The sequence below is a fragment of the Lotus japonicus genome, chromosome 3, assembly GCF_012489685.1.
Source record: "Lotus japonicus ecotype B-129 chromosome 3, LjGifu_v1.2".
NCBI lineage: Eukaryota > Viridiplantae > Streptophyta > Magnoliopsida > Fabales > Fabaceae > Lotus > Lotus japonicus.
In genome coordinates, this window is record NC_080043.1 from 63,594,779 (window position 1) to 63,614,203 (window position 19,425).

The 19,425-nt window shown below is 34.7% G+C and overlaps 1 protein-coding gene across 2 annotated transcripts; it reads right to left on the reverse strand.

Annotated features, from left to right (window-relative positions):
- Positions 1-341: 341 nt before the first annotated feature.
- Positions 342-19,172, reverse strand: LOC130745239 (alpha,alpha-trehalose-phosphate synthase [UDP-forming] 1-like). 2 transcript variants are annotated; one of them, XM_057597409.1, is made up of 18 exons: positions 19,006-19,172; positions 12,408-12,878; positions 12,138-12,235; positions 11,624-12,012; positions 10,536-10,650; positions 10,242-10,343; positions 8,767-8,917; positions 8,250-8,338; positions 6,785-6,833; positions 4,861-4,961; positions 4,135-4,322; positions 3,639-3,756; positions 2,549-2,716; positions 2,354-2,479; positions 2,183-2,270; positions 1,970-2,100; positions 1,772-1,870; positions 342-1,019 (listed from the first exon to the last, which is right to left on the reverse strand). In XM_057597409.1, exons 2-18 carry the CDS (start codon positions 12,826-12,828, stop codon positions 630-632), a joined length of 2,823 nt encoding a protein of 940 aa, XP_057453392.1. In that variant the 5' UTR covers positions 12,829-12,878; positions 19,006-19,172; the 3' UTR covers positions 342-629. The 2 variants fall into 2 exon arrangements, with proteins under 2 accessions (XP_057453392.1, XP_057453391.1); XM_057597408.1 differs by lacking the exon at positions 19,006-19,172 and adding an exon at positions 13,234-13,723.
- Between the last annotated feature and the right edge of the window lie 253 nt (positions 19,173-19,425).

Here is a 19,425-nt window from a genome sequence, read left to right on the forward strand (position 1 = left end):
TAAGAACCTTACATCGGAGATGCTCTAACTTAATCCTCTTTCCCGCTTAACTAAAATGCTTTGAAGTTTTTCCTTAATCTAATATATCATAGGTGAATATATATATATATATATATGTATATTTTGTTTTTTGAAATGTGCTACTAGGATGTATAAACATTCTCGCATATTGATGCATGTTAATTCAATTGTTGTTTAGTTTTAAATAATATTTGTTTTATAAGAAAATAGTTAAATAATAAAGGTATACCGTAGTTATTCTGAATTTTTGTAATATAAAGTTGGCTCCTGAAGTAGGAATACTAGGACCTAAGTCGCAAAAGCGCGAAATCTTTACTCTCTTGAGTAAAAGAGTTTTATTTAGGCACAACACAGAAGTTGCCCATAGCAGTGTGATAACTTCCTTGCAACAGAAAACTGAGTTAGATTTCAGTTAGTTGGCTAGTTTGTACAAAGAGAGTTAGTTTAACATTCATGTAACTACACTAGCTGTGTATTTAAGCTAAGTGTATTGTATCAAGTTCAAGAAGATGATGAATAATACAATTCAGTTTCAATCTTCCTCACTGTTTTCCTCTCTCAATTTTCATCTTCTTCTACACATGAACTTCGATCATCTCTGATAAGTTTCAAGAGGCATCAGCTAGTTCCTTAAAGAAGGCAATAACGTCATCGGATGACCCAAGAGTATACCGAGCGTTTGTTTGAGTTCGTCCAACAGCACAAGAAAAGTAATTTTCCTTCTTCAGGTCAAGGACATTCCAAGAGATCTTTTCAGTAGTAGCTGGCCGCTGCGGCGGGCAGATATGATGATTACTTGCTTTCTTTTCAGAATTGGAGAGAGGTCGTTGTCCCTTGTTTTGAAATGACTTTGCTCCATTTTTACTAGCTGAGATCTTCAAAGTCGATATCCTCTCAACTGGAAACTTAACTCCTGCAGCATCAGTTACCTTTCCTCGTGGGAGACCCACACCAACACAAGGAAGCTCTGGCTCAAAAAAGGCATATATATCTTCATCCTGCCACAATCAATAATGTTAAAATTTGGTTGCTTATAAGAGCAATCTGCATTTTGTTTTTTCAAATGATTATCTGTAATTGCAAAGGACGAAAAGCATGTTACAGCACCGAAGATCAAAACCCAACTTTAATCAAGAATACTTCTGAAAACCATATAGATAGCATCACAATAGATTTAATTAGAAAATGGATATGAAAGAATCAGGAATGAGATTAGGGCAGATGACATCTGAAAATATTAACATGCATTTACTAATATGACAATCACAACATACATTTTACACAGAAAACTTAATTTTAACCACTTTGATTTACATGTATAACATCTGAATGTTAAAGTCTTCTTGGCAAACAGAAGTAGCTCACAATCACAAAATGAAGCCTAGCCAACAAATTGGATGCACTAGGAAGTGTAAATTGTTTCTATAGCACAGAAACAAGATTTTAAAAGTGGCAGAGATGTCTGTAAATTAATCAATAGTGACGTTCACAACTTAGTGAAAATTCAAAACTCTTCAAACTGATCAACAATTCCCCATATAATTAACAATAGTAACTTTCACAGACAATGTTAACTGATGAAATTACTCTTTTTATGCTTTAGAAAAGCTTGTTTGAAACTTATCTTACGATGCTCACCAGATTATAAACAACACTGTTAATGAAGGCTTTTCCAACTAGATTATGTTAGACAGGTCAACAAGAAGAAATTTGACAAGCACATCAAATATCAAATGAAAATTTCATTCACCTTCGCCAGAAAATGTCCTATAGAGAGAACACAATCAATTGGTATTGTCATGGATTTACTGTGGACTATCTCCCCCAGGATACGGTCAATAGCTGCTCCCTGATTAAGTAAAAACGTGGTGTATATTTATAGACCATTATAAAAAAATTCGGTCAAAGCAGAACTGAGAAAAGTCAATTATTAGAATCAAGAGGTCACCTTTGTAACACCAGCAGCTCGCACCTCAATAGATCGGCTCCCTTGAAAAACTTCAAGTGATGCATTAGATATTGAACCTGTCGAGAGATGTTGCAGCATGTCCTTTGCTTGAAGTCTTCCAAACTCAACATCTATGATTATGGTGAGAGGATCAGTAAATGGAAAGACAGCATGCAGAATACAAAAATGTCTTCCCAAACACAGCTGAAGCACCTGCGTGTCTGTAATTCCATACAAGTGAAGCTTCCCTTTCTTCAAAATGTGACCGAGGTGTTCGTTCTGTGAAGTACTCAAAAACATGCTAAAAACACAGGATTGCCATTGTATGTCAATATCTCAAAGAAGAGGGGAAATCAAAGAAGAATTGAAACTTAAAATATGCACCTTCACACTGCCAACCCATTCCATATTCTGTAGTAGTTCTGGAATTGTTGTCATCCATTCTCCCTTCAAAGGGTTTAAAAACATCCCATTCTCTGCTGCCAGCCACACGTCAAATTCTTTAAAGTTCTGTAATAACAATGAGTTAAAATTGGATCGAGTAGTTCACAAAGAAGGAACTAATGTCCCAGTAATTACTTCATCTAGAACGGTTCTACCACTCCCACTAAGCACAACAACTGTGGTCTTTGGGTCACTGCAAAGTTTTGTCAAGGGTTGTTTCAGTTCTGGGTGCACTGTGGGCTCCAATTCTTTATACTGATCACCTTTTCTCTCAACTCGTTCAGTTAAAGTTCCATTGAATCCCTGTAGTGTATAGCCAACATCATGAGAAAATGTTTATAAAAATTATGATATATGCTACAGTAATTTTTTTTCTTCTGGGGTTTGCAAAATAATGGAAACAACTTTGGAATGAAATTTATTGATCAAGTGAAGTCATCTGCAAATCCAAGATGCACACTCAACATGACATTCAATAATAATATCGATCCAATAATCAAGCAAACTTTCAGAAATATTCACTTTATGATTTGTCCTTTTGTTTCCTTGACTACTTCACAGCTTAGAATGCTATTTTTGTTTATGGCATTGTATTACAACAATTCCTTCACTCATCAGGCATCTTTTTTGTCTAGACTATTTGGCTAAAAGCAACCACATTATGGCATATTTACCATGAATTTTCAGCTGTCAATAAAAATTTTGACTTGTGGTGCAAAAAGTCACATCAAGTTATCACCCCCATGTTGGACATTACTGAACAGATTAAAGTAACCGTTCCATCTCTGATAACTTAAATAATCTTTTGGCTAAGTTCATCCAGATTTTACAATTGTATTATCTTTATCATATTTGATTATATCATTACATACTTTTGAGTTTCCTGAACCTCAAATACAGAGAAAAAACATTGCATTTTGTTGGAGCTCAGGAGAAAATAGCTCATTTTGCTTTTTTTTCCTTCTCCTATGAATAGATGGCTCATTCTTTTAATACACATCAGATCAAGCTCCAATTGCCTTCCTTGTTTTCATTTCAATAAAAACCATATGTGGTTCACATGTTCTGAGAACATTTATAAGACAACCAAGTGTTTTTCTATCTTACTGACGTATCTAGGGAACATTTAGATAAGTATTAAAATATTTGGTTAAAACAAAATGGTTTAAATAGGTTCCACAAACAATAATCAAGAAGTCGTAAGCTTCATGACAAAGAAGCATACCAAAATAATCAATCGATTAGTTGACTGCCGATAACGTTCAATTGCAGTCTTGGTTGGGAGCCGTGGTGGGACTTGCTTTGTCCTTAGCTGTGCCTCAACAACAGTATCATTTAGTTCGCTGCAAATAATAAACATACGGACGATCTTGGTATTGGAGATCTAGTTGAAAAAACAAAGCAAAGAGATATATTCCTGATAAAATAGTTTGGTCCATAATCAAAATTTGGCATCTGCATGTTTTTCTTCGACTATTCCCAAAAACTCAGCATTAAAAGTAATTAACATAGTTCTACATATTATTCCCAAAAAAAAATCAGAGACCTTAAGCTACAATCAAATTGAGGACTATAATTAATTAGCAAAATCAAGCAAATAACTCCATACTTAATGAAAAAACTACAGATGGTTCAGAGTCTGAACTGCAAACTAGATCAACCTCATTATAAATAACAAACATTTGATATACAAGAGCAGATGTTGAGAATACTATGTATACCTTACAAAAGTTTCTGCCCATTCCTGGGCGGTGTGGGTTTTCACATGATGAAAGTTATGCCTATGTCTCTTTTCTCTTTCAGCAGATGGCATATTCAGAGCCTTGGCAATACTGGCAGCAACTTGTGTGATGTTCCAAGGGTTAACCAGAATTGCCCCAGCACCAAGAGACTGTGCAGCACCAGCAAACTACAAAAACAATACCCAATACCAAATGCCAGATGTAAGATGACAGATCAAGAGAATACATATATACTTAAAATAACAAAATTTGAGCATTATCCTATCAAGTTAAAAAGAAGTATGCAAAAAGAAGAAATTGACAGGAAAAATATACAAAAGCTAATTCAAACATACCATAAATAAGAGCATTGTGAGCTATTTATAAACAGAGACAGGAACTATTATAGCTATGCTATTGTCAGGCCTAAAGAGATGAAACCTTGTATCTCTTTTATCCAAACTACTTTAAATACTAAGAGTTTAATCAAAGCGCAAAGAGTTGCACAGGGTTTGACATTGGAATTTATAAATGATAAATTGAATTTTTTTTAAAAATGAAGATTTTAGGTTGTGATACATGAATAGTTTATATCTTTAACATACAAAATGAATTAGCTTCCTTCTGAAAGAAAAGATTAAGGAGGGTGGGGAGTTAAGCATTAACATTGCCCGAATTGAGAAATTAAAATATAAGATAAATATACTAATAAGTTTCTGTAATTACTTCACTAAGAATGAGAACTCCTTTCTTGTTTTCTTGGCAAGCCACAAATTCATAACTGACAAGATTCATTCCATCCCTCAAAGATGTGACAAGTGCTACATCTGGGTAAGAAACAGAGTATTAATACGCTATTAGCAGAAAATTTACAATAAATAATTAAATATAGGCAACATCTTTCAAAGACAATTGACAATTCAGGTAAATATGAAGAATATTACGATTTAATAGAATTGGGGTAGAGCAATGTGCATATTGGGCACACTTTCATCTCTACCCAAAATGTACTCCTAAAATATATTTCAAAACCTGGCTTCATTTCACACAACACATACAAGATTCTAGTACTGATTTACTGGGCGCATAAAAAAGTAATACCAGTGGGCAGTGAAAGTGACATAAGCATATTTTTGGTTGCAAATGTGTTGTATGTGTTAATTGAGTTTGTTAAGAAAAGTAGCTTCCACCTTATTCATATTTCTCTTGTATGCTTATTTTCCTTTAGAGATGTAATATAAAATCATTCATGTCATTTACCCAACTGTTTAAGTTTTTGGGATGTTGGTTCATGACACGGTATCAGAGCCTTTATGACCAAGTGGTCGAGAGTTTGATCCTTGTTGCACCCAATTATTCTAATAAAAAAGTTGAATTTCAGCACAAGGTAGATGGGTCTATGCATTGTCCACGCTTTAAATTTTAGAGTAGTTGTTTCCTGACATTTCCAGATTCCACTTTCTTCACAGGTCATAAGCAGCTCCAAGTACTAATTCAGCAAGAAAATCGGTAATGAAAGGCACCAACATGGCATCTTTTCACGTACACTACCTTTGACTAAAAAGGAATAAAGGGTTGAAAGTCTGAAATTAGAATCTAAATTGTTTTATCTTTTTGAAACCAGAATGGTCTCTTGATGACCAAGGCACTTTCCCTTTCTTTGTTATCTTCTCTGTTACACTCTGTAATTCTCAGTTCTGCATCAATGATAACGAACTAGAATATCTCAGATTCTAGGGTTTCTTCCAGTACCAATTGTGAATTCCAGTGTTGTTTGGTACCAGTTCTATCAGCTAAGTGTCAATTAATAGAGCTAGTTAAGTTGGTTTAATTGGGCTACGTTAGTTGGCTTCAAGACATAGCTGGAAGAGTTTCAGATATAGGTGGAAGAGTCTCAGAAGGAATCAAAAGCAGAAATAGAGTCACTGTGACTGATGATGGAGCACTTTCAGACACAAAGGCAAAAGGAGTACAAGAAACGAAGAGGTTTGGTTTCGATTTGGAAATGGGGTCAAGAAAAGTTCAACGACATGTATCTGTAATTAAGAGATTTCCTTATGTTGAGAAATAAAGATACTGGTTACCATCAATATGCATCTGTAAGTCAAGAGAAAAATAACACAACTCGGCAAAGATTGCATTAACTAAAAATGAAAATTATTCAACATGATCAAGGCATGTTGAGTATTATAGATGTTTACATAGGAAACCAAATTTTAAAACCGTGAGGTAACATATATACAAGCCATAGTATAGGTATTTTAAAGCAACCGTTTAAAAAGCAAAACATTTCAATGCAGTTTCTCACAACTTAAAAGGCCATTGGTGTGCCAGATAAATTAATTCATGTAGGGAAAAAGAAATAGAAAATGTAAATAACATTTGCAATGAAAAAAAAGTTTTGGATTATAAATGATTATAATAATCATGTCCAAAAGTACATTGAAAAACGTAATTTCCATTTTAGATAAGTATGCATTACAAAGCCCTAGGTTATACATCACATCAAATAACTCAATTTGACACAAGAAGTTATTCTGAAGAAGTTATTTTTGCACATACTGACTACTGGTAAATGGGAAAATGACATCATAAGCTAATTACAGGATAGCTTAGTCAAAGAGAAAAAATCTCAGAAAATAAATTGTACCCGTAACAGCATACAAAGCACATAGTTTATGAAATTCAAGAGAGCGGTCCTGCAGAGATAGCAAATTCATTTAACTCAATTAGTATTACAAATAAATCACCAGAATAAGCATATAAAAATGTTAAGTGTGTTTTACAGATGATATTTTGTCCTATTTAACGTTAACAGCTCATAGCTAACATTAGTAGTAGTGTAGCTATTAGAGCTCTAATCGTTAAAAGCTCATCTGAACTTGTCTGTTGACTAAACAAACAACCATAAATTCGATTTGAAACTCATTACCTAACCGGGTCAAGTTCAAGCTTTATATGCTTAAAATTAAAAGCACTCTCTCTCTCTCTCTCTCTCCCCCCTTCTCTGTGTGTCAGTGAGTATGTTTAGATGTGAATTCATATATTGCAATTAGCTAGCAAATTGTAATTCTATCTAGGTCATTGTAATCTTAAACTTAGTTATTACTAAGTTCAAACTATTTAACCCTAATGTTTAAAGATTCTTTTACCCTCTACGCATTTTTACTTTATTTTCAAGTCTAGCATAAAGATGTGTGGTAATATTATAACAAGGTCAAGTAGATGTTTGATAAAGGGAAACAAACAAAAACTAAAAACACGTTAAATATGAAAAATTCAATTTTCATATTTTTGGACAAGTCGCCCTAAGCTTTAAGTTTGGCTAGTTTAAAGTCGTCAAGCTTGAATAACATCTCGTTTTCACAAGCCAAGCTTGAGCAAGTGCCTCACTTACAATGACTCATTTACATCCTTATGATAGAACCCTGATTTTATTGATAGAAAACCCTAATTCCCAATTGGGGATTAGGGGAAAGATACATGAGAGAGATGCCAAACACCCCCTCTAACCCTAGAAAGAGAACCACTTCTCTCTCTAAATCCAATTCCTAACTGAATACCAAGATACCCCTAACTCTCTAATGTCTGTTATTTATAGGCTACATGCCTCAATAACATTCTAACTAACTCACTAAGTATAACTAACTAACTAACTAACTAACTAACCTTGAGTTCCTATCACCTTAACTATGAGTAAAACTCTGTTGGTCATTGTGAACTTCAGCTATCAACAATGTCAGGTATACAAGAAGAATATCTTAATTTAAATGATGTCCAATTTGTTTCAATAAAGAGAAGAAAAAAAACAACTTTGCAACTGGCCCTGTTGCTAGTAGTGATTGTTAATCATTTGGATCAATTTATCATGGTTTGCAGCCGAAAATTGTACAACACAGAAGTTTAAACTTCAAAAGTGTACCATATTCAAATCTGAACAGATACTATTCTCCTAAGATGCAAAGGCATGGTTAAGATTATAGTAACCAAGACAATACAACATAATACGAATTATGAAGGATTTAGGAAAAAAAACTAATAAATTAATGTGTAGTGAGATGATGTATCAGCATTAATATAGTGATCATCAGATGAGAACTGTCTCAATAACGTACCAGGTGATGTATTGGAACAGCAGTCAGTGTTCCAAATCTGCCATTGATGCGACCAACAATTTCATGAACCTGGCTTGTAAGTTTTTGATCTGTAAATATGCAAGAAAAACAAGAATATAGTATATGCCCCTCATAAAAGTTGTTGAAGATATAACATTATATTCATGCAAACATTTTATAGTTAGAAAATCTTACTAATGATAACCTTCAAAAGTGAATTTCAAATACAATCAAATATCTCCATACATACTATTTTAGTATACAAGAGATCTCAGAAATAATATGTTTCTTTTTACTTCTCTTTTCCATTTTATGGTTGAGAAGGCTTTCTTTTTATCAAATATCAGAGTACAATACAAACAACAAAGGAACCAAAAGTATTAAATCTGCTTTGAATATAAAAGAAACCTAATTATTCACTTGTTAAAACCGCAGGAAAAACATTTGAAGAGATAAGACTATCTTGTAACCTACTACATTGAAGATAGAACACGAAAAAATGCAATAAGTATCATACATTCAGGAACATCTGTTCTTGTTGGCACAGCAATTTGAAGCAGAACTACTTTATCACGCCAATATTCATTCTCTTCCAAAAACTTTTCAAATGCAAGAAGTTTTTGAGGGATTCCTTTAATCATATCAAGGCGATCAACACCTAACATAATCTGTCAAACAAGAAAAATGTTAAGTGATAGTCAAATGGTCAAACTGAATTAAAATAGAGGAAGGAAAGAACATCATTACATCTCATGCCAAACAAGAAAACTTCTATAGTGAAAGCATATTCATAACAACATCACTTCTAGATAAATGCCCACTTACTAGAAGAGCTCAACATAAATTTTTATCATTAAAATGAAAAATCGTTACTAATATCACAGTGACAACATGGCAAATAGTTGCCACAGATTGATAGCTTTCTACAGAGGCAAAGTGGCAGAAGGATCTCATAAAAAATGATAAAGGTTACTTGTAGACACCTTCAACCCTCTTCATCTAATACTAAATGACATTTTATTTTTGAGAAAAGGGAAAGGTACAAGAAAGATAAGTTTGTTATGCTTTACTCCTAAATAATTTTTTTTAGAAAATTTGATTTTTGATAAAGCATAATGGTATGATTGCATGTATCCAACCTCACACAGACACACACATATCAATAAAAGGTAAAAGTCGCATAAAACAACTTTCATGAATCAAATATCTCAAAAGCTAAGCCTTTGGGGCGAAGACACATGAATGGTTCTATATGTAACACTTCCCCTCGTGCAAGAACTATTTGTTCTTAGAGCATGGACATTTCACAAGCCCACTTACCTTGTGAGGACATTCAGTTCTTCATTAGAACAATGAGGGTAGCAAGAATCGAACTCTTAAACATGTCATGAACCAACTATACAGAAAACCTAAGCTATTAGCTGAAGACATATGAATTATTTTACATCATATATTAACCAATAAGTTTAAAACTGTAGAGCCTACACATTTCAGAAATTGACCTCCAAAAGAAATTGAACAAAGTCTATCTAGTAAGTAGTAACTTAAAAGTTAAAGAATGCAGCATCATACTCAAACAATGATGACTAATTGTGGCATAGTAGTGTAGTTTCATGTTATATATAGCAAGGATTATGAGGTCATGTTATATTTTCCCATGATTATATGAGACGATAGATGATAGAATGATGATTCTTTGTGGCTTCTAACCAGCAACAGATGTATCTTGAATTCTTGAAGCATTTTTCCCTTCCCTTTCTATAAATCTGATTTGTTCCAAGGATACCAATTCTCTCAAGTGTAAACAGCACCCAATTTACTATCTATAAGTCTATAACCCTTAATAGTGTTTAACTTATCCGAAATTGCCATAAATATGTCATGAATGATAAAAAGAATATTATAAATCCAAGACAATCTGAAAATAGGACACACATGCACAATGCATTATATTAAAAAAATAAAAAGTTAAATACAAAGTAAAGGATGCACCTTTCTTCCTTTAAATCTTTCTTGAAATTCTTTGATGTGACCCTGAACTTCAGGAAGGTCAAGTGCACCTCTGAATCGTTCCGAATCTATACCAATTGGAAACTGCCACCCACGGGCAAAACAAATAAATAAGTAGTTCTAAATTCTAACTTTGAGCCCATCATGTTAATTGGTTAAAGCTAAACAAGAACAGTTTCATTTGAGACGTTTTAGGAAAAGCTTGTTTTAAAATTTTCAATAATGTTGTAATGTTAAGTATGAAGCATGATATTGACAAAAATTGTGAGTACGCACTGCAGTAACTCGAGTGAGCTTCCCTTGATCCTCAACCCCTTCAGGTGTGCCCTCAAGTCCAAGAATGCGAGTGCATGCACTGACAAAATGTCGTGCATAATCATAGGTGTGGAAACTGCTCAACAAAAATTACACTTATCCAAGTCAGAAGCAATGGGTAAAAAGAAGAAATCGACTATAAAGGGAAATCACATAGTTTACAACCTAAGAAAAAGATAGAGTCCCAAACTAAAACCAATTTGACTTTTAGTGATGTGGGTCTCTGGGCTTAATCACTGCTAAGTAGTAAGTACTCTCTCCCAAAGTTTCATAATATGACAGGTGAACATAATCCACCTGAAATTTCCATAGTTTTGCATGAAATTTTTGTTCTTAAATATATATATATTAGAGCACTTCTCTTCCATTCATTTGCAATGGTCATAGATCTTATAATATTGTTGAGCAATTTTGTGAGCCATCTCGTCTTTCTGTCCTAGCTCCTTCCATACCACAATAAGTATATTATTTGGTTCAACTATTGTCTCTTACTCATCCTCTTAATACAGCTTTAACTCAGATTCCGGAACTTTTGATAGAAAGAGTAATTTCGATCATGTTCTCCAATGTTAAGCTGTGTAGTTTTTTCCCCAAAAGTAGCACTCAGGTCAGATGGCTTCATATACTCAACTAGTGCCAAAGAAATGCATCACTGCTAAAGATACACAGCTTGTCCCAAAGAAATGCATCACTGCTAAAAATCCACACTTAATAAATAAGCATTGGTTCAAGCAGTGTTGTCAAATATCAGCAACGCCATGGCCAAATCACATGGCGGAATTCTAGCAAGCCACCATGGCCAATATTCTACCATAATCCTTCATACACCATCAGTATTTGTCAAATATGGCCTGTGTTTTTGCTTTCTGCCATACTCCATTTACAACACTCAATTTCCCACTCCCAAATAATCAAGAGTTCACACGAAACCATTGTATTATGAAATCAACATGACTGGATCAAACATATTCCCTAACTAAGAAACGTACATCATAAAATTAGATGAGTAAAAAATATTATTCCGAAATGAAGACCACATGGCAACTTACCCAACCAAATCAGCTGCAAGAACAGCATGCAGGAGTTCGGAACGAGATGGCAGTGTCCTGTGAATTTCAGAAGATGGAAATGGGGTATGGAGAAACCAGCCAACTTTCATTTTACTGTTATAATTCTTTAAGCATTGTGGAAGAAACATAAGATGGTAATCATGGCACCAAACAACATCGCCCTCTTTGTAGTGTTTAGTCACAACATCAGCAAACATTTGATTTGCTTTCTGGTATGCTTCAAACTGAGACTGGAAAGTACGTGTTGTAGCAAGGCGATCTTCTTGTGGAAGTCCAAGGTAATGAAAAAGGGGCCACAAAATGTTATTGCAATAGCCATTGTAGTATTGATGAACGATCTCTTCATCAAGAAATACTGGGATACACCTCTACATCGCAACTCGCAAGTAACAAGCAAGAAAAAGATTAAAAATCAAAATAGTAAAACCTGCGGATGAAACAGGACACTCATAGATGCAAAAGTTATTTCAGGGTGATGGAGACACTATAGTACCTTTTCAGCCAATGCCTTTGTAAGAGCCTTCTGTCCAATGTCGTCTGGCACATTGACACCAGCCCAACCTATCCACCGCGCCTCAAACTCCTTCACACCTTTTTTAAAAGAATCCAGTCGTGTTAGCTAATTCATCATAAAGTAGAGGACCAAGTTCGTTTCAAAATGTAACTAACTTAATTTGGAACAGAATTTCTAAAATGTAACAAATCACGTGCAAATTTTAGAGCATATACAACACAGACTGAAAAATGATAAATCACCACGTACCTAAAAGAGCGCTTACGAGGCCACCAGCACTTATCTCCAAAGACCATGAATCCTCACCTTTCCTAACTGCTGAGACTGGCAACCTATTGGCAACCACTAACAGGCGTTGTTTGAAAGGCTTCCCATCCTCGGTTTTGCATCCATTACTAAGAGGAAGTGCCCTTGCTGCTGCAGCCCCTTCCAGGAATCGTTCAACATAGGAGCCGTTAGTATCTTCTCTCAAGCGCGGTTCATGCTCAAAAGATTCAGTAGCCACATGATTATTATTAATTCTATCAGGAGAATCATTCAAATTAGATTCCCTGGTGCTTCTTCTTCGCTCTCTTCCTCTCACAAGCCGTTCAACACGACCCGGCGAAAATTTGTTATCATTACCGTTATACTTGTTCCCATGTATATGGTCACTGTGGAATCCAACCATTGTCTGTTGAAATTTGAATATCAATGGCGCAAATAAGCAATCTTCCTTCCCTGCATTTCGTTTGCCAAAAATACAAGAAAGAAATTACAAAACACCCCGATTCAGCTTAAAATAAAAAGGACTATAACAGCAGTATTAGAAAAAGTGAAGCATCTAAAGTACACTGGTTTTCCACTGGAAAGTAGAAATTTTTTAATATGAAAATTGAGATGAAATAGAAACAAGGAGAAAACAGTATCCACAAAATTACAAAAGGCAACAGAAAGGGGGTCAACAAATGAGTTGGAAATTCCACATCGAAAGCTCTTATATGAAAGTGGAATCATCCTCATCGCTGGGGTTGTACATTTATGGAAAACAAACAAAACAGAAGAATGAGAACAGCTGAGGGAATCAAAAACCTACTCTGATTAAAGAGAAAACCAAATACATTGCACAAAAGGAGGACTGCCCATCTGATGCAAAGAGTTAACCAAGTCATAGAGTAGTGAAAATTACAGGAAAAGGTTAAAAGGCCAGCCCAGGCAACACCTATAAAATCAGCGGATGCTAAAGAAATGTCTGGTTCAATTAGTCTATCTCCAGCTGGATTGGGGTAAGAGGAGTATCGATTCATTCACACTCATATTTCTCTTTCTCTCATTTCTACACATTTTTTCTTGTATATTTCTACTATTCATATCACATCATCTATCATCTATCTCTCATTTCTCAATTATTTCTTTCATATCTCACAAAGTAGAGTGTATCTGGGGTGTGAATGAAACATTATTCGGGTGAGAGCGAGAGGGTTAAAGTCAGATGAAGAGGGTATGATGTAGAGAGTGGAAATCTGCAAAATCTGAATGGGGAGGAATCAACAAAGTGAGTGAAAAAAGAACAGAGAGGAATCAGGCGAAAACAGGGTGTGAGCATTATAAGGCACAGATAACCCCACTGACATGCAGCTGACACGATATTTTGTTGAAAACAGAAAGAAAAATATTTGGCACCAAAATATTTTACTCAGCTGCCGCGTGAATAAGATTCTACAACGGGTAAATAGTCAACTTGGTCCCTGAAAGTGTACGCCGCATTCAACTTCGTCCCTAAACTTTCAAAATGACGCATGTGGTCCCTGAATGTGCCAAATCTCCTTCATCAGCCGTCACTGGAACAGCTGACGCCGATAACAGAAGTGTGATTCGATTTTTTTTTTTGTCAAAGTTGAAGCTTGTGTGGCATTTGACTCTTGGAAAAATTTTAAAAATTTCAATTTAGTCCCTGGATCTGAAAAAAAATTCTTTCTCTCAACCATCTTCCTCTACCTCTCCCCACCACCATCACCCTCTCTCCATCTCCATCTTCTTCATCCTTCTTCTTCTTCCCACCCTCATCTCCTCCCTCTCATACTCTGACGCTCTCCCTCACCCCAACCCTTTTTCCCTTCCAAAAACCAAAATCCTTCAACCCAAAATCACAAAACCAAAAAACCCACAAATCCACACTCACCGATCGAAAATCCATCGCAACCCACCCCACCCTCACTGATGATATCCTCAAGCTCCTTTGAATTTTTTGTACTGTAATTGTTCTCCTACCTTTTCCTCAGGATTTATGTTTTTCTCAGATAGCATGAGTTGCTTTTCTTTTTTCTTGAAGGGTCTAGGATTGTGTTTTTTCACTTTTGGTTTCTGAATAATAATGAGGATTGACTTGTGCTGGTGAAAAATTGTTGAGGTGATTTGTCTGCAACTTTGCATGGTAACTGAATGAATTTTGTTTCATTATCTGAGCAAAGTAAATTGGAAAACTGACAATTATGTGCATATGATGTTGAGTGATTGATGTTCATACTTGATGCTTTGATTTCCTGGTAATTATTCTTGTGTATTATGTGAGCATGAATGAAACATCAGTATTTGGTGATCTAGAGTCTGGTAATTGGTGGAGCATGAATTTTGAGTAATTGAGGAGGGTTGTTCATTGGATTATGGCGATTGGTTACATATGTTAGGATTATCCAGGAAAATGAGGCAGATTGGAATATTTTCCGTGTTTGTTCTTTTGAATTTGTAATATGCAAGAGATGGGCATGTTGTAGGAATCAAATTCTTATATGCAAGAGAGAGGGAGGGGGATGATGGTGGGAAGAAGAAGAAGGATGAAGAAGATGGAGATGGAGAGAGGGTGATGGTGGTGGGGAGAGGTAGAGGAAGATGGGTGAGAGAAAGATTTTTTTTTCAGATTCAGGGACTAAATTGAAGTTTTTAAAACTTTCCCAACAGTCAAATGTCATACAAGCTTCAACTTTGACAAAAAAAATATTCCAAGTCACACTTCCGTTAACGGGGTCAGCTTTTTTTAACTCAGGGACCGCTGATGAAGGAGATTTGGCACATCCAGGGACCACGGGCGTCATTTTAAAAGTTTAGGGACGAAGTTGAAGTCGGTGAACACATTCAGGGACCAAGTTAGCTATTTACCCATTCTACAACCCACCCGCCAGGCTTACATGGGAAATTTCCAACTCCAACACTATTCTGGCCTTTCTATATAAGTAGATAATAAAGAAATATAATTTTCATATTGAAGATATTATGTACCGGACCAAAAAATATATTTATTTTTCTAATAATAGAGTAACAAGTAATGAAGTCCATCCACCTTATTAAACATGCTCACGAGAAAGTAGAAATAGAAACATAGGAAATTAATCTACACAAGACTATCTAAATAAGTCATATCCCCGTAAAAAGAAAAAGAAAAAGTCATATCACAAAACAATGAGCAAACTTTTTTTTTTTGAACTTAATGAGCAAACTTTGAAACGCGTATAAGAGATTCATAAAGCTTGACAAGTTAAAACATCTGAATAGTATTAATGTATTATGTAAACAATATGCCTAAAGATAGAGATAACACTTCAATCTGCATAATATTATGTTTTCTACTAGGGTAGTATTTATTAAAAAATACCTCCTCAAGCACTTTTTTTTTGTTTACCTAGTATGAGGAGTTCCTCCATTTTTATAACACTTCATTCTTTTTTTTTCTATTTTCACTCACATTTTCTTTTAATCTCTCTTCTATTTCAATCACAACATCTATCATATATTTTATTTATCTCTAATTTTTCTATTATTTCATAACTTAATTTTGACATTTTTTTGTCTAATATTTTTCGTCTTCGGATTAGTGTATAAGAGAGTAGCAACTTTCCCGGTACTATGACCATTGACCAAGCATGATTTCATTTTCTTTTTTCCTTTGACCAAGCATGATTTCATTATTACTATGTATGAATTGATATCCCCTTTTTCAAATTATTTCCTATACCATTTGAATGTGTTTCGTCCCGCAAACTATTCAGTTCATTAGTACAATTAAGGAAATGCTTAATTTTTTTTCTTACATGCTTACAAGAGTTTAATTGTTATGTATTAAAATCCATTAATTTGTCATGTCATAATTAAATTTAAATTTAAAAATATTTAAAATAGAAAAAAAGATTTAATTAAATACATGTGTAAATTTACACAAATGATAAAAGTCTATTCACATCGCTGGTGACAAACTAATTGTTTTCCACCGTCTGTCTGACGTGGCATAATAATACACATGTTTTCTTATAATTCTCAAACTGTAAAACATCACTAACACAGTATTTGCATCCATGTTTTGTCCATAAATTAAATCCGTATCTTGTATATTAAAGTATGAAATTCTCATAAAGGTATTACCAAAAAAAATGTATACGTTTTTTTTTTTTTCCTTTAATCAATGTAGCAATTTGTACCCTCCCTGATCTCATTCTTCTGTTTTATTTGATTTCCATGAATATACAAGGCCAGCGATGCGGGATGATTCTAGTTTCCTATAGATTTTAATGTCAAATCCAAATATACTAACTATTAGGAAAGGAAAATACTAAATCAAAGCGATTAGATAGTAAACTTCACTAAAATTGAAAGATAAAATCGATGCATACAATTTTGAACTCTATTTACCTTTTCAAAAAAAAAAACTCTATTTACATTTTACACCTTAACTAGAGATTTAGTCATTTAAACTGAATTTTAAGTTTTTCAAAGAAAAAATCAATTTTTTTTTAATTTGAAATGGAATTGGTTAAATGACCCAATAAGAGTTACTTAAAAATTAATGAAACAATTGAATAAAAGTCTTCATAAGAACCTATAGCTACTAAGCTAGTGTACTAAGGGGTGGGGTAGGTAGCTCACTGCTCACATGATTGAGCTAAGAGTAATTGCAGAGGAAGGGTCAAAGTTCAAACTCTAAAAAAGAATAATTTGTATTAATTTACTAATAACTAACATGTGCCTATAAAAAAAAACTTAGCAGTGTACTAAATCAGTTGTTACCCCAACCTACTTTAAGTCCTTTTCATGGATCGTTAGTCTAAACATGCAAAAAGGCAACTCAATTTCCCATTCTTCCTTTCTCTAATATTTCTTCTCTTTCAACTCTTACACTTCTCACCAAATCACTCATCCTATCCTCACTTTTTGTTTTTGGTTTGTATCTCTCTCCTTCCCACTTCAAGTATACTTTCTTTTGAACCCACTGGCAGTCAATTTGCTTTTCTCTCAGCTCCCAATACTGATTTAAACTGATGCATTAGGAATTGACTTTGAAGATTTTTTATTCTCTTCATCAAGTATACTTTACATCTGACCCCACTCTCAGTCAATTTGCTGTGTCTCTGCTCTCAATACTGAACTAAAAAATGCAATGGGCATTTGACTCTGAAGAATTCTTATTCTCTCCCTCAACTCAAGTATACTTTTCTTCTGACCCCACTGGCAGTCAATTTGCTCTGTATCTGCTCTGATTTACTAATCCGGATTCTCTGCTGTCACTATGCAACAGCAGAATAACCAAGTTTTTGAAAGTTTTTATAAATTTAATTTTGTATTAATCACATGACTAAGTTCAATTCTTATTCAAGTAACTAGACTTTAGCCTATGGACAAGAATGAAGCTGAATAACATGTAAAGCTACTAACTATCGATTTTTTATGATAGTACTCCCATTACAACACATAATAGGTGGGCAGATTTTGAATGATCAGATGGAATTTGAGCAGGGGCCAGTATAACCTTGAGAAGCACTACTTGTAAGTTGTGACCAATCTATCTTATATGAATAATGCTTCTGATCTTATATTTGAGAAGCACTACTTGTAACCATTATTTATAGCTTCCACAAACTACACCACATGGGTGCAGAGAGAGATAGCCAGCCACCTTTAACTCAAAACCCTATCTTTAGAGGCCATGGCCACAATTCATTTCCACCGCATCTTTTCTTCATCATTATAGAACAATATGTTTCCTCTTTCCATGTTCCCATTCCGCTCCACACAAACACCAAAAGGACAAAGCACTTTTGGAAATCAGATTCACAAACTAATTAAACTTCCAAGGTTGCAAAGGGCATATTGGGGGAATTTTCTAGGAGATGCTTCAAGTCCAAAGAAGCAAATTAACAAACACCTAGTGGACCACAAACATTGCATGCGTCACTGCTAGTTTATCCCATACCCACCACTAAAATATCTACCTAGAGAAACTCCTTAGACCAATTCAACGCATTTTGACCATAACTGAGTTCTCTAGTTCAAGAATTTTCATTCTTCACTCCACAGAGAGGGTAGAATAACACTCCAACAATATCTCTAACCAGTGAATTGACATTTTTATTCTGATTTATCGTATATAAAGCTAGCTACAACCTACAAGTGATACTGATACAGAAGATAAATTAAAATTCACCAGAAAAAAACATTAACAACTCTAAGTTAGAATTCTGTACTGAAAAAATCGCAAATCAGTCAACCGAGTACTTCAAACTGAAGAACGCATGAAAAAAACAGAGACAGACACAGCAAATGAACAAGGTAGGGACTATAGGGAGATCGTGATCGTTTTCATCTTTCTCGATTTAGTTTTAGGTTTTGCACAAAATTTTCTCAGCAACCAAACAGAAAATCCTCTCGTTCTTACGGAGAAAACCACCGAAGAATGATCATCAATCACGAAAAATACAGCAGAAAATACAATAATCAAGCAGTTAATCAGATCTAATTAACCCTCCGATTTAAACTTCATCTCAATTGAATCGATCATCACACAGCAAATGCAAACAAACATACATAGAATGAGAAAGCTAACCTGAACGGTGAAGTTCTGCGCTGCGGCGAAGTGCGAATTCTGAATGCTGCTTCAATCAACTGATTAGAATCTCCAAGCGAGTAGAAATGGAGAGAGAGAGAGGGAGAGAGAGAGAGAGAGAGAGAGAGAGAGAGAGAGAGAGAGGGGGGTTTGTGATGATTCTGGAAGAGGAAGAGAGAAACGGAAGGGTTTATATGGGAAGGGGGATTGAGAGAGAGATGGTGCATTTGATGGTATCGTCAGCCAGGCTTCCTTTTTGGCGGGGCACACAGAAGTGGGGGGCGAAGTGCCCAATCGCTTGGAGGGAATTTCTTCAGCTTTTTATTATTTTTTTAAAAGTTTAAACTTCCTTTTTCGCACTATTATTATGATTTATTAATAATTATCGAATATAATTTCAAAGTTGTTAAATGCGGTTTT

What these genes read in the sequence shown, in the direction of transcription:
- LOC130745239 (XM_057597408.1), bottom strand. Translation starts at nt 13,444, where the DNA reads ATGAATCGATACTCCTCTTACCCCAATCCAGCTGGAGATAGACTAATT. An exon ending in AGCTCACTCGAGTTACTGCA is followed by an intron (nt 10,344 to 10,535) that starts GTGCGTACTCAC and finishes CGTGGGTGGCAG; the next exon opens with TTTCCAATTGGTATAGATTC. An exon ending in GTAGAACCGTTCTAGATGAA is followed by an intron (nt 2,480 to 2,548) that starts GTAATTACTGGG and finishes TTGTTATTACAG; the next exon opens with AACTTTAAAGAATTTGACGT.